The 15,617-nt window shown below is 36.7% G+C and overlaps 1 protein-coding gene across 7 annotated transcripts in view; it reads left to right on the top strand.

The window, feature by feature from the left end:
* LOC113063889 (transcription factor COE1-like) overlaps positions 1-15,617 on the top strand; it is a 129,006-nt gene that overhangs the window by 76,580 nt on the left and 36,809 nt on the right. For all 7 annotated transcript variants that reach the window (XM_026234299.1, XM_026234302.1, XM_026234301.1 and 4 more), the window contains exons 7-8: positions 10,571-10,652; positions 12,632-12,773. In XM_026234299.1, coding sequence (XP_026090084.1) covers positions 10,571-10,652; positions 12,632-12,773 — 224 coding nt within the window. The remainder of the gene's footprint in view (positions 1-10,570; positions 10,653-12,631; positions 12,774-15,617) is intronic.

Here is a 15,617-nt window from a genome sequence, read left to right as displayed (position 1 = left end):
CCTAAGGTGTTGAACTTATGTTACCTAATTTGGGAACTTAGATCAGCATGAAAGAGATTTTTATTTATTTCTATAGACACTTTATTAGTTATTCCTGGTTACAGTGTAAGACCTGAGAAACTTCTCATTTAGTTCTCATTTAATCGTTCCATTTTTCATCAGATGAAGGACTCTCATAGTAGCCCTTAATCCTTTCTCTTTTTCTGGCAAGTCAAACCCCTCCCAAATCTGATTAGATGGACCGTGAATGAGATCATCATCTGGAGACAGTTGACCAGTCAGAGTGAGAAACCATCTTGTTGTCGTTTTATTTGTCTCTGCTGAAGACAGGATAAGACAGGTGGAAGAATGTGGACGTAGTGGCTGTCAGCATGAGTTCTCAGTGCCTCGACTTCACTCTGCTGTCTATGAATTATTTGTGGAGCCAGCGATGACAAAAGAGTGTGTCTCATCAGACGCCACCTCTTTTGATATTTGCGAAAATAATGACGTGGAAACATCCATTTTCAGGGTGTTATGTGTATCCGGCAAGCATTTGTACAGCTGTACACACATCTATGCCTTTGATATGTGGAGAGACATGATATCCAATTTCTGGTTGAGATGGGAAAGTGCCTCTCAGCGTTGTGTAAGCTGTCTGCTGACACGTGCAGAAAATCGTTCACATGCCTGGAGCATACAGTTGGTTGGCTGTCTTGTGTTATAGAGCGCGAGATGGTCTGTGTGTACAATGCAAGGACTTGTTTCAATTCTGTAATGACTACTGGATGTGCCATAACAAGGTACAATATTTTGGATTACATTTGAGACAAATTGTTAGCACCCTGTGGAGATACATCAGAACCCAAAGTGCATTTTATTACTATCAATGACAAAAAAATCTACCTGGTATCATGGCATAAATGCACCTGGGGTAGAGCTGAAGATCTTTGCCCAAACCCGATGGGACCCGATGGGTTCGGTCAGGTTTGGGTTTAATTCTTATAATTTTACACGGGCTCAGGCCACTTTCTAAACTAGCAATATACGTAGCAATTTCTGTATGCACAATTGAATTGAAATGCCATGGACTGAAAATGAAGGCTTCTAGTCCATGTCTGTTAGCTTAGCCAAATTATTAGTGTGAAAATAAGTAGAAATTAACAGTATCTTTTGGGAAAAAAGACCAAGAATATCAATGATTCATGACTAACATAGAGCGTAGACGTAGCTTAAGCTCCAGTGAGAAGTGACGAATGCGGAAACGCAAAGAAGAGAGCAAAACATAACTCCAGTCATGAATTAAAAGTAAAAAAATGAATTAACAAAAAGAGGATTTGTAAATAATTTTTTTTGGAAGATTTGATAGAAGCCAAGAAGAGATGGGTTTTCCTTTGCTGTAAAAAAAAACTTGTTTTAGCTGACATATTCTCACCTGAGTTTACACTAAACCTAAATCCTATGTCATCCACTGGAACGCCACTCTCTCGTGAATGCACTTATGACAGTTAGAAGAAGCTAGAAATTAAAGTTTGAAATATGTTTACTTTTCTTAGACGAACGTATTGCTTCAGAAAGCCTTTATTAACCCCCAGAGCCATGTGGAGTACTTTTTTATGATGGATGGATGTACTTTATTTTGCTTCAAAATCTCGAACATCATTCACTGCCATTATAAATCTTGGAAGAGCCAGTACATTTTTTTTATATATAATTCCGAAGGTATTCGTCTGAAAGAATAAAGCCATATACACCTAGGATGTCTTGAGTGTGAATAAATCACGGGATGGCTTTTCCTTTTTGGTTGAGGTGAACTACTCCTTTTAAATTGCCTTTTAATATGTTCCTCCCCAACTTCCTGTTTCAATAGGAAATGCATCAACAAAGGAAAGGAAACTCATAAATCTCATGAATATGATAATCTTATGATGTCAGCCAGACAAGAGGTATTTTATATACAAAAATAATAATGGAATCACAAGGGAAAAGGAAAGCAAAGAAAGAAAACAAGAGACTTTCAAAATAAGAGGCTGAATAAATTCAAAATTAAAGACTTAACACGAGACTTGACGACAAAACAAATATCAAAACACAATCATTAGCCAAACAAAAACTCCCTCACTCACTCCCAGTGCGCTTCATTCTGTTTTCCCTCGTCTCTTGCCCTGGTCTAACCCACCACTCAATTCACCTCCCTAGAGAAGACAAACAGACAAAGAAGAGGAATAAAGCCAGTGTTTGTGTGCAAGAAAACAAAAGTAAATCTGCCAGCCCCCAAGGTACGGGACCCTCCCAGCCCTGCTAACTGTTAATCAGCCTGCCTCTCTCTGTGTGTGTTAGCTGGCCTAATGATTTCCCAGCTAGACCACCACACCAGCACCCCCTGAGCTAGCCCCCAAAATCAATCTTGCTCTCATGAATTATTGAGTTGTTTGCCTTCAGCCTTTTACAATAGACACTAAAGGAGACCCGTCTCTCTCTTTTCCTTTCTCTCTTACACTGTTTTTGCTCTCTTTTCTTCCCTCTCTATTTCTATAACTGGGTTGGTTCGTTGGTGATTTTGTCAAAGATGTTTCAAGAGGTCAGGTCATCTTTCTTGCCACGTGAAAGTATGGACTGCGTGTGCGCTTTTGGCTAAAAAGTCGATTTCCTGTTGGGCCAATGCAAGATGCTGCCTGTAATAAGTATGTCAAAAGTGCCAGTATTGATGTAGATGCTACTACTCCTTCTATAGTACTGATAGTGAGTTCCAACGCTCTATAGTAATCTTTAATATTTATATTCTTTTAACATTTGTTTATGTAAATGTTTTTAATTATATACATATTTTTTTTAAAAAATAATTATTATATTTAATTATTTAGAATATTAAATTAATCTTTTAATTTATTTCATGAAGTACTGTACTATTTATAGTAATGTTTAATATTTATATTACATTTTTAATGAATTTTTTAATTATACATTTAAATAAATTGTTAAAAATTAAATAAATTAGTTATTTAGAATTAAAATTATATTAATCTGTTGATCATTTTATATACTGCTTCCATGTTTTGCATTGTTTAAATATTCTGAAGGTGTGTGACGGAATCCCCATTAAGGGATGCGCAACCCAGCAACAACACCAAATTACAAACCATCAACATTTTCATTCATTATCTATTTGTGTTTCTAGCTCAAGTAGCTATATTAGCACCACAAAAAAAAAAACAAGGTGTCTTGTTATAAAAAAACTGTGCTTACAACACCGAATATAAGCATGAATATGATCCAGGTGAACCAGTCATCAACTTGATTTCCATATCTCCAGGGACATCTTGGTCTGATTGACAGCTCTCTGTTCCCACTCTGGGGTGAGCAATTACCAGTCCTGCATATTAAGAATTGCTTGTGTAAAATGATGCTCCTGCATGAATTTCTCTTTCTGTTTTGTTTTTGGGGCTAGAGTGAGAGAGAGAAAGAAATTCAATCTTAAAACATGAGAGCAAGAGTAAGGAGGGAGTCAGTCCATAGCAGTGATTCAACCATGGAATGACATCATCTTTTGAGTGACATCACATCTAGTAATCATGTCACACCCTTTTTGAGTCAGAACTGGCATCAAAGGAATATTTAATTGCAAAATGAAATCAGACTCATGTCATTTGATAGCCATGTGACTTACTTACTTCCATGAAACACGGGGAAACTTTATGAGAAATTTTTACCAACATTTTTTAAATTGCACCAAAAAGTGAAAAATGATCTGCATACATTAAAATAGAGCTGGTCAAAATGCATTACAACAGGTTTGACACACTGACAATGGATAATCTATGATATTCCATGACAGTGACAATCAGACTTGGCCCAACATGTCTCATTATTGTGAGAAGAAGATTGGAGAACTATAGGTCATGTGGGTTTTAACGATGAGATATTTCTCTATTACTTTCAGGGCATGATGTGTGATATATGTAAGACTTCACTTATTAGATGACATACTTTTAAGAAAAACTGGCATTATTTATTAACTGATAGTGGTATTATTTGAGTTTTATGTGAAAGAGAATGGGTACACTGTTTCAAATTCACTTAAACCAACAAAATATGCCAAATAAAACATAACCACCAATTTATTAATTTATTAATTTATTATATGTAAACGCACACAAGAATATGCCTAGTATTTCTCTTGGCATGGTGGTGTTGACACTGTTGCAATAGTGTTATCAAATGACTGCTGCTATCAGCATTGAATTCTCACCACTACACCGGGAGCCAATTCTACAGTATTCCACAAAACGATTGATCTGGTCAAATGTCACTAAATTTTTCATGATTAATGTCTCTTAGCATATCATTTTACGTACATAAGCCAGTGCTTTAAAGTGAAACGGTATGAATGCTCAGAAACAGAGTATTTGCAGTTAATGCATGGTATAACTGCTTTATTACTATGTTGTAAATGTGTAATAACATACATTTAAATCTATTTGTAGGGAATTGGGAAATGTTGATTGGCATAATGTAAATCATGCAGAATAGATTAGTTGGTGAGGCTGAGAGATGAAGAGACCAAGTGAGTGAGTTCAAGGATAGAGAGAGACCCAAAAATTACAAACACAAAGAAAGAGGATAGGGATAGGGAAGACCCCCCCCCCCTCCCAATCTCTCTCTCTCTCTCTCTCTCTCTCTCTCTCTCTCTGATTCACTTGGAAGTGTGCGTTAGCCCTCATAAAATATTAATGTTGGTTGTGCTCAGAGCCATAATTGCCATCTCAGCCCGTGAATAATTTACGCTGCTGTGCTGTTCACATGGGCTCATTTACTCTTGGTGTGGCTCGCACCATACTGAAATATGGCACAAGCAGCTATAGCCACTGTTTTGCATTTATTAACCAAATTAGATTACCTCATGCAAAAGCTTCTCTCATCATGATATCAGCCCTACTGAATTTCAGGAAATGCAAAAACCTGTTTCTACAGCGTCAACCACTCACAATACAGTTTAACAAGGCTCTAAATGCCGCATGAGTTTTTAAATTACACCATTGTGATTTGTTTCAACATACTGCCACTTTCTATTAAATTATGTTCATTAAAGGGTACATAACATACACAGTTGAACCTAATCTCATGTTAATCTTGAGTACATATAGAGTAGTACTGCATCCAGTACTGGCCAGCGTGTGCGTGGACGCGCTTTTCAGAGAGAAATGCTCATATAAGGAGTTCCACTCTCGTCTACGTCATTAGATCCACGATAAAAAAAAACCCAGCTGAAACTTGTACCAACCCCGAAGTAAGATCTTCAGCACAGAGATTCTTAGTCATTCTTTTAAATAATTTTTTCAACTTTGGCCATGTTTAGCATGAGAATCCATCTTTTTAACTAGAGTTGGGGTACTCGAACTTGGACTCGGACTCGAGTCCGGACTCGAGTCCAATTTTGAAGGAACTCGGACTTGTCACGCACTCGGGTGAATTTGTACTCGGACTTGACATGGACTCGAACATTTTGGACTCTGAAAATATTCCGAGTACAGTCGAGTCCGCGTGTGTAACAATAAAACCAGCATAAAATTGAGATGATAAATTAATGAATGTCTCCCCTTATGTCATTTTACTGCACGGATGTCGATCAAACATTCAAATATATAAAGGCACTAATAATAATTCCAGTCAGTTAAAAACCTCATAATCATAAAAAGTTTACAATTAAGTTTTGCAACAACACACCCATATACAGTAACTGCAATAATGTGCATAAGAGGATTTAAGTCTTGAAGATATAAAGTAAATTAGGTGTCATCAGCGCAGAAACCATGATCCACTTACTATACATAATCCATTGTGATGTATTTGTTATTAAATGAACTTACGTTTTGTCAGATTGCCCTTCATTCAAGCCCTCGGTTTACCCGCACTCATTACATTAGCACAAAATCAGTTCAGAATCAATCACCAAAAGAATCAGTTCGGTTCAGACGCGTTGTGAGTCAGTCGGCTTCACCCTGAATCATGCATGCGCAGTATCATCAGCTCCTCGGTTCTCGAATCGGACGCGTCCGAAAGAAACGATTTTCGGTTCAGTTTACTGATGATCTGAAAACCGATGCAACCGGTTCTTGACTCGAGAACGAGAATCGCTCAAACCGGCACGTGCTGCCATTCAGTATCATCAGCTGCTCTACACGTGTTCATGTTCTGTTTACTACAAACTCAATTCGTGAATCTGTCATCATTAACTATAAATACAGTACAGATATTTCCTAAATCATCCCTTATTCCTGTTAATCATGGAGTCTTAGAGTCTTAATTGTAGTCCAACTTCCCTGAAAACCCCTTTGGCCCATACATAATCAACAATATACAGATTATAAACATGCATCTTAAAAAAAAAATAGATAAAAATTATATATATATATATATATATATATATATATATATATATATATATATATATATATATATATTTGACCAATATTTTTGTTTGAATTGACCAAACAAGCAGTGCAACTTTATGATGCAAGTTTTCCCAAGACAACAGACAATTCATAATGTCATCATTAAGGATCTCCTCATTGGCTGCACTTTACCTCTGTCAAATGTGGGGGAGAGGCATTAAATAACTGAAATGTCAGCTTTAACTGGAGGACAATATAGTGTGATACAATAATAAAATAGGTTCATTTGTATTTTCATGCACTTGTAATACAATAAAACATTTGAAACCTTTTTTGATAGGAAACTAGTTCTGTTGACATAAAAGAAAAATGTTCAATGGAAATGACTAGATGTAACAGTGGTATTTGTTTTATAAAATTTTTATATTGCCATTGGTTTAATGGGTTGAAAGGTTAAAATATTAATAGAATGTACAAATTTACAATGCCAATTTATAATCTTTTTTAATTTAATTACTTTCTGGACTCGGGCGGACTCGACTCGGACTCGGCCTTTAAGAACTCGGACTTGAGTCCAACTCGGCCCCTTTTGGACTCGGACTCGGACTTGGACTCGATGTTTGTGGACTTGGTCTTGACTCGTACTCGACAAAGGTGGACTCGGACCCAACTCTATTTTTAACACTGTGAACCATTCTGAATACACGGAACACCATTGTATCACCCCCATATATATTTATTTATTTTAAAACATTTAGAATTATCAATCTATTCATCATGACAGCTGCAGTCTATCACATGACTGAGATGAATGTATAATATAATATAATATAATATAATATTTCATAATTAATAGCTAGTTTGCCTTTTTTTATTCATGCTTTTATTAACATTATGGTAATTAAAAAGTGAATTTTGAATTTAGTATTAATTTAGAGTTTCACATTTATTGATGTACTTGTCACAATAAATGCATTTGATTAAATGTTTGGATTGATAATATAAAATAATAATCTTATTTTTTTTTTTTACAGTAGACCATTTGGATTGAGATTGGTTTAAAGTAAAGAAATTAGTAGATTCTTTGTCACCCTTTTTATTTTTACTTTTGTGTTTTTTATGATGTTGTTCATGTTCCAGATGTGAACTACAACCTGAACTATACTTGCCATGTCATAATGATTAAAAAATAAACATACTAATCATAGAAGAGATTATACAAGTCATATTACAAATTAATTACACTTTTAATGTATTATATATATATATATATATATATATATATATATATATATATATATATATATATATATATATATATATATATATATATTAATCCAGGCAACAAAATGTGGTCAATTTTGACCACATTAGGTCAAAAGTAAGCAGCCTCCTGATATTACCCTGACATGCATAAAAACACATATCAAAATGGATATAGACACACAAATGCACATCTACAGTGAATTTGGACTAGAGCTGTAATAGCTGTAATGTACAGGACCCGAGCCCGACAGGTTTCGGCCCGAGCCCGACAAGTACATTTTGATTGACAGATTTTTTTAAAGCCCGAACCCGTTTACAGCCCGACATTATTTAAATGTGTGCACGCACACAGCTCTTTTTCCTTTTGTCAACAATGAGTCATTTATTCATGTTTTAACATAATTTACTCATAACTACCGTAGCCTAGACCACTTGGAAGTTGGAATAAATAAATAAAATAAGTCCTCTGTGACATCGTAACATCTCATCATTCTAGACATAGGCTCATTTAACCTATAAATAGACCAACTCACCAATAAAAACGTGTAATTTAAAAAAAATTAAATTAAGATAAATTTTTTATTAAGATGGGTATTTGGCAATAACGAAATTAAGATAAAGGCTTCGCCGGATTTGCTTTATTTAATAAAATAATAATGTCAACGTTAGCGTAAATAGGCTACTCTGTCAACATTATGCATTTAAGACTCAATGAATATTTAGTTATCATTTGAAAAACCTTTACTCACAGAGATTAGGCTAGGTCTACATGTTTTTGTGGAGGAAAATGATTGAATCCACTGTAGATGTCTTCAGCGCGTTCCTGCGCTCACTGATGGTGCGTCATTATTCACTCATTATTCTCATTATAAACACGGTCAAAACTTCTCCACACCTCAAGAGTTTGCTTTAGTTGCTGGTGCAACCAAAACGTAATCACCACAGGCATGCCTCCGTTACACCTGCTCAGCATTCATTTTCGCATCTTTCTCGCGCTAATCGAAACACATCACATGACCGCTCGTTTACCTCGCAAACCGGAGCGCAAGCCCGAGCCCTGCCCGAGCCCGCTTAAGATGATAGAAATTAAGCCCGAACCCGACCGAACCCGTCGGGTCCCGACGGGTCCCATCGGGTCCAGGCAAAGATCTTCAGCTCTAATTTGGACACTTAAGACATGTAGGAGTGCCATTATATAAAAAGGCAAAATATTCTGCAAACTAATTTTATTTGAGATTTTCTAACTTCACTTTTTGTTAATCCACAAATTGTACACCCCCCTTGACAGTTTGAATTGATTATAGGTATCTTTTTCACAGTGTATTCTGGCATTGCTTTCTCTGTAAAGGATACATGTCATGCTGCCTTCAGATTTGGTTAAAATGAGTTGTCTTAATAAAGTTAATAAACAGCATAATAAAGTTACCAAACTTTTGTTGCATTGATGCTTTTGGAACTGACTAATTGTGGTTGTGTTTGAAACCGAGTGAGCAAGTTATAGTAAGAATAGCTGATTCATTAACAGTTTCATATTGACAAAAGAGAAAGACAGAATTCCACAAAAAGAGGCAGGAGAGGGAAATACATGAGAAAAAAGGTCCTGACAGCAGGATATGTGCCATGGCATTATCCAGTTAGACACACACACACACACACACACACACACACACACACACTGTTTGTATGCCAGTCAGAGCAGCTGGTATTGTGCTGTTACAGCTCTAATACCAGTCTGTGAGTGAAGGGTTTGTGATAGTGCCCATAAATGTGCCCGCTTTGTGCTTACCATGATTACGAGAGAGACAGACATTGTCTGTTTGGTTTGGAGTCTGTGTGTGTGTGTTTCAATCGACGAGCTGTCTTAGTAGCGTTTCCCCACGCGACAGATGGACGCTTCACATTTCAGCACACTGCCTGTTGCTGAGTGTTTTTGTCTGCATGTGTTTGTGTTACTGAACTTTAGGGAGTGTAAAAGCTCATACTCTTATAAAAAAAAATGTTGTATGGTGGGTGGGTTTGTTTGTTTGTTTTTGTGTGAAGCAAACTTTTTCTAACCAAGAAGCTTTTTTTTTTTTTTTTTTGTTTCATTGGGTTATTTGGATATTAGATTTTCTGGACAAAAGTGTTAATATACTTGGGAAGAAGTATATTTCTTAAGATAAAGAGTTTTTTTTTATTATTTATTTTTCATCAATTTTTTCATTTATAAATCATCAATTACTAATTTATGAATATCGGTACTAATTTTTGAATATGTAGGTTTTTTTTTTTTTTTTTTTTTTTTTTTTACATTTTACAACCTGTACTAACATTGCCTTGTCATTAATGGGCAATTGATCTGATATTTAAGAGACATTTTTGACTCTGACACAATGGGGGCTTCTGTAAGATAACATTTTCAGGTGTTTAGTTTTGTTGCCAAACAAAAAATTATGACAAACTACTTTTGTTCTCCTAAATTTATTTGATTTTAAAATTAAAAACATGCTCATCATAAAATATCTATTAGCCATTTACAGACATATGCACATCTAGTTCTCAATATACAGTTTAATTGTGCTATTCATTATAACAAAAAATACAAGGACTTTTATATGTCCCACCACTAGTTGCAGTTTCAACAAGAAATATGTCAACATATAAGAAAATTCCACTCATCAAACTTTTATAGGAATCTTTAAGGTACCAGTACATAGATGTTTTCTTAAGAACTGGAATCTAAAGATCTTTGTGGATCTTACAAAGGTTCTCCTGTGGCATTAGAATCACCATTTGTGGATCTAATTGGATCTGTCTAATTTCACTCAGCCAGAGTTTTGGTGAACTGGTCAGCTGGCCCATTTACAGGGTTTAAATGTTTATCTATCCTGTTTCAGAACATTCAAAGGATTCCTTCAGTCCACCGCTAACCAATCATTTATCTTCCTTTGCAGATTTTTTCTCAAATTTTTCCTGAAATGCAATCAGAACTGCCTGAAGAATGCAGGAAATCCACGGGACATGCGGCGCTTTCAGGTAAACCATGTGTCTTTAATTTTTTTTCACTCATTATCTCATTACTTCTGCTCACTTTCCAAACATCCATCCTTCTGACTCAGTGTTTCCAACTCTCTTAGTCTGCTTTTGCTGATCTGGTCTGGTTCTGGATGTTTTTGTATACCAGTGTAAAATCTTTGGAATAACTATGGTCTCATTTATTTATTTTATTTATTTATTTTTTCATGCATGAAATATTCCTTTCTCTGTATGTAGTTTTACTGTCTTCAGCATTTGATGGTATTTAAAATCTGGCTTCAAGCCTGTAAACACACTCTGCATAATTGCACAACAGTTTCACTCACACAGTGCGCGTGTGTTTGAGTGTGAGACATTGAGTAAATAACCTATCACTACTTTGCAAGAAACACAAAACCTTGACCTCCAGTCATTCATTGGTATGTGACCCTTGTTGCTTTTACAAGCCCTCTTAAACACACACACACACACACACACACGTTTGTTTTTGTGAAAAGTGGGTTCATGCCATAGGCGTAATGGTTTTTATACAGTACAAACTGTATATTCTATGGCCCTTCACCAACCCTACCCCTAACCCTAACCCTTACAGGAAACTTTGCGCATTTTTACTTTCTCAAAAAAAAAAAAAAAAAAGCAAATTCTGTATGAGTTATAAGTGTTTTGAAAAATGGAGACATGGGTTATGTCCTCATAAGTCGCCCTCTCCTTGTAATACCTGTGTCGTACCCATGTCATTATACAGAATTGTGTCCTGGTATGTCACAAAAACAAGAGCACACACACACACACACACCAAGTTTCCAAAATATCAGCCTGTTTTTGGATCAGTATTCAGTGCTGAAGTAAGATATTATCTCAGCAGCTGTCTGTATAGTTCTGTCTATAAACGAATCATTTGCAGCACTCTACAAATGAACTCGCAGTGAATGTGTAATTAGCAGCAGAACGCAGTCATATTTTATACAGCGTGCGTGCAAGAATGCAGAAGAGAGACTTTCCATCACACACATACACAATGTGATGTTATAGTGCGGTGGCTGCTAGCAGTCTCAGACGTTACTTCTAAAATTCCTTAAAGGAGAACCACAAATAAGACACATGTTGAGAAACAGTAAGAGAACAGAGATGTTAATGTGGTGTATCAAGCTCGAATGGACAGGTCAGATGTGACCTTGGAAATGAGAAACATTTGAGCTCATAGTTAGATCTCTGACCTTTTTTTTTATTTAGTTCAGATTGCTTTTGAAATTTTAAAGGGAACAGCATGTGATTACTAGGGTTCTCTTCTCAGCAGAAAAATCTCAGAAGCAGGAGAATCGTCACTTGAAAATTCCCATGTCATTGCTATCTAGGAGAAAGAATTGAGAGATTATAGGGACTCACACCTTTAAGCATCAAGGACCGTGAGAAGTAAAAAAAAAAAAAGAGATACGGAGATTAGGTCGGGAGAAAGAATAAAGTGAAACTGTAAGTATATACTTAGCAACATCCCTCAGAGACTTACCTCTCTTCCCCCAGTCCTTTATTTTTTTAAAGAGGCAGAATTTCCTCTCAAAGCTTAACAGCAATTGAAATAAGAGGCTCTATGTGGGGTAATAGGGGGCCTCTGCAGCTTAAGAGGGCCCGTTCCTGCCACTCATAATGGTGACCTCACACGTTTAGTACATTTTTCCCATTGGGTGCTTCAGTAATGCTCACTTTTTAATTGAATTAATCCGAGCCAACCTCTATCAGCAATCAGTCGAGAGAGCAGGGCATTGTGGGATAGGCAGAGAAGTGTGTTTGTATATGGTGTTAATTAGTGTACAGCATGGAAATAATTAGAGAGTGCGAGTGCTTTAATCGCAACACTGCTTTTGAGGTGAGGCGTCAACTTCGGCTGACACCGCTAGTGGCGCAAAAATTACACACTTTACTTCAAAGTGACAAAATGAAATTCCTTTTCTGTCATTTACACCCATACCCGGCCTTTACAGGTGGTTGTGTCGACGACAGTGAGCGTAGAAGGACACGTTCTGGCTGTTTCGGACAATATGTTTGTGCACAACAACTCCAAACATGGCAGAAGAGCTCGTCGGCTGGACCCGTCGGAGGGAACGGCGTCATACCTGGAGCACGGTGAGTTACTGTGGATTTAACACAGAGAGTTTAGCAGATGTATTTGCTACTTTCTGTTGAATTGGCTTCTAATTAGAATTGGGAAGTCTTATTCGTTTTAATGAATTGAAACAAACTGATTCAAAAAGTATTTTCTACGGAGCCCCGCACGTCACATGCAAGAAAAATTGTGTGCACAATTTACTAATTCGTTCCCTCAATGTACTAAAACGTGCACACGATTACTATAGCATTCCCTCGATTTACTATTGCATTCACTCTATTTATAAATTGTGCGCACGATTTACTAATTCGTTCCCTCGATTTGTTAATTCGTGCACAGAATTTAGCAAATCGAGTGAACGCAATAGTAAATCGAGGGAACACAATAGTAAATCGAGGGAACGCAATAGTAAATCGAGGGAATGCAGTGGTAATCGTGTGCACGTTTTAGTAAATTGATGGAACGAATGAGTAAATTGTGCACCCAATTTATGTATTTTTTCTTGCATGTCACGTGCGGGGCTCCGTAATTTTCCCATCCTAATCCCAAACACAAAAAATGGCATCAGAAGGAGCAAGTGGAGGTTGGCTAGTGTGTGAACAGGGACCCTGACAGATCATATAGACTCACGCTTTATTATGCTGTAATGAAATATGCAGTAAGCCTCTGCAAACCTCTGACAATAACCACGCACACAAATCTACATTTTATTAATAGTGTGTTGATACAAAATCTTCAACTCCATCCAGTATGTGTGAATGAGTTGGTGAGAGATAACACTTAGCTGTCGGAGCTGTCCGTGAGCTTTGGCCCTTTAAGTCACTTCTCCAGTGGTGCGGACAGAGTAAAAGATGAAGCAGAGATTAATTAAAGCACTAACCTGTGCCCTCCCTCATTCCTTTAACCCTTCCCTCCATCTGCAGAAATTACTATGGTGGGCTTTAATTGAATGCAGAGGATAAAAATGATGCATAGAGCTAGACACATTAAATTCAAAAGCACAGATTTTTAAATATGAGGAAGCTACGTACTAATACCATAATACTGATGGTTAGCATATTCATGCATTATAGTTCTATAGTTTTTATACGATATTTATATGACAGTTTTTATACTTTTTATATGATTCTCTGAGGTACTACTGAAAATATAGTACTATTTATGATGTGGAGACAGGACTTAGTCAATTCCTGTGGAGTCTTTTTTTAGCGTGTTGCTAAGCTAAAAGCATGATACCCCAAAGTCCATAAAAACACAGCACTCATGAATGCTGGGTAAAGAACATACTCATTGCAAACTTATTGCTTCTCAGTATTGGATACATTGTACATTTATATACAACATTTCTATATACTTCATCTTAGATGAAAGCTGCTGTATTAAGCTAAGTTAAGTTTAGCTTCCCTATACTCTTAGTCACTATTACCCACATTATTTCACAAATAAAGTCCACTGAATAAGCGAATGTGAACAAGTTAGTGAATTTAGAAACTATGTAAGTGGGAATTCATTGTGCATGGGTGTTTTCTAGTGGTCATCTGTTGAGTGTGTATCAGTCATAAACTGTTGAGGTGCATTATGGGATTGAATGAGTATACTCAATATCGTCCGATATGGTTTGGGATACCAATATAAATGGCTGAAAAATACAAATCAATGCATTTCTAAAACATTAAGGTGTCCTCTGTAATTAATCCATCACTAAAATGTTTGTTTTGTTCTTGGCTTTTTTCTTTTGACAACACATCGATCATATTGAATTACTGACGACTGACAGTTTGCTTAAATTATGTTTGACAAAAAATTGACTCAGAATGCCATTCCTATCTCATTCACTTAAAAGTAATAATGCTCTTAAAAATCCAGAAACTGTTCATTTTGAAGGGGTGTTTTTTATTATCTATATGCTTTATAGCTGTAGAGTCTCTTGGTGGAGTTTAGCTTTAGTGTTAGCTTTCCCAGAGCCCATCTGCGTAAGGCCAAGCCAGCACTGACGTGCTTTACAAAGACACTTGAAGTATTTATCTAGACGTCCGACCAATCCAATCAGTGTCCCATTTAGCCTGTCAAGGATTTAGATGTCCAGGGAAATTTGTTGGATCTGGATGGAAGAACAGAACATATGATGTGGTGATTTACTGTCATGGATGAATATGGTGTGATAAGCTGTGATGGTCTCTTGGGGTCTGTGGCCGTGTGCTGGCGGCATCAAGCGTTATCAGGAGGTCTGTTTGCATTTGGATGAAAGACAGAAAGTACAGATTTACAGTTAGTATTGACAGAAAGCCTGTTTTTTTTTTTGGTTAGGGTTTCAGTTTATTACATTTCAGTGGATACACTCATCACGTCAGTTCAGTCCACAACTTTAATTAGTGGTGCTTGTTAAGTTTGCGTTTTTCTGTTTGGTGGGTCGGAAAATGAGTGAAAAGAATCCCATAGCCCAAGTTTTTCCGCTATTCTTTAGTACATGTAACTGCTGTTTTTTTAATTGTATATTGTTGCAGTGTGAAAAACGAGCGAAAGGATGATATTAATTGTGCTTACCATGATTGAGGTTCTAATAGGCCCCAAACTGACCTCAGATCAGGTCGGAAATATTTCATTAAGACAACAGCAGTTAGAATGAACTCAACGAGGGCAACTCCGATAACAACAACTGGATGTATTTATCTCCTGGAGCTGGAGGTTCGTGTGTGATCCCAGCTACACCAGCCTACAGCATTAAATGAGTTTTTGAGAAAGGGAAAGAGGGAAAAATGGCTCAGCTGAGCGCATCTCTCTATCTCAGTCCCAGAGCACCAAGCACAAACCCTAGGGACGTGGAAAGGGGATACAATCTGTCCACTGTGTGCACTAATGTG

Source organism: Carassius auratus, chromosome 46, assembly GCF_003368295.1.
Source record: "Carassius auratus strain Wakin chromosome 46, ASM336829v1, whole genome shotgun sequence".
NCBI lineage: Eukaryota > Metazoa > Chordata > Actinopteri > Cypriniformes > Cyprinidae > Carassius > Carassius auratus.
This window is presented reverse-complemented; position numbering and strand designations above follow the sequence as displayed.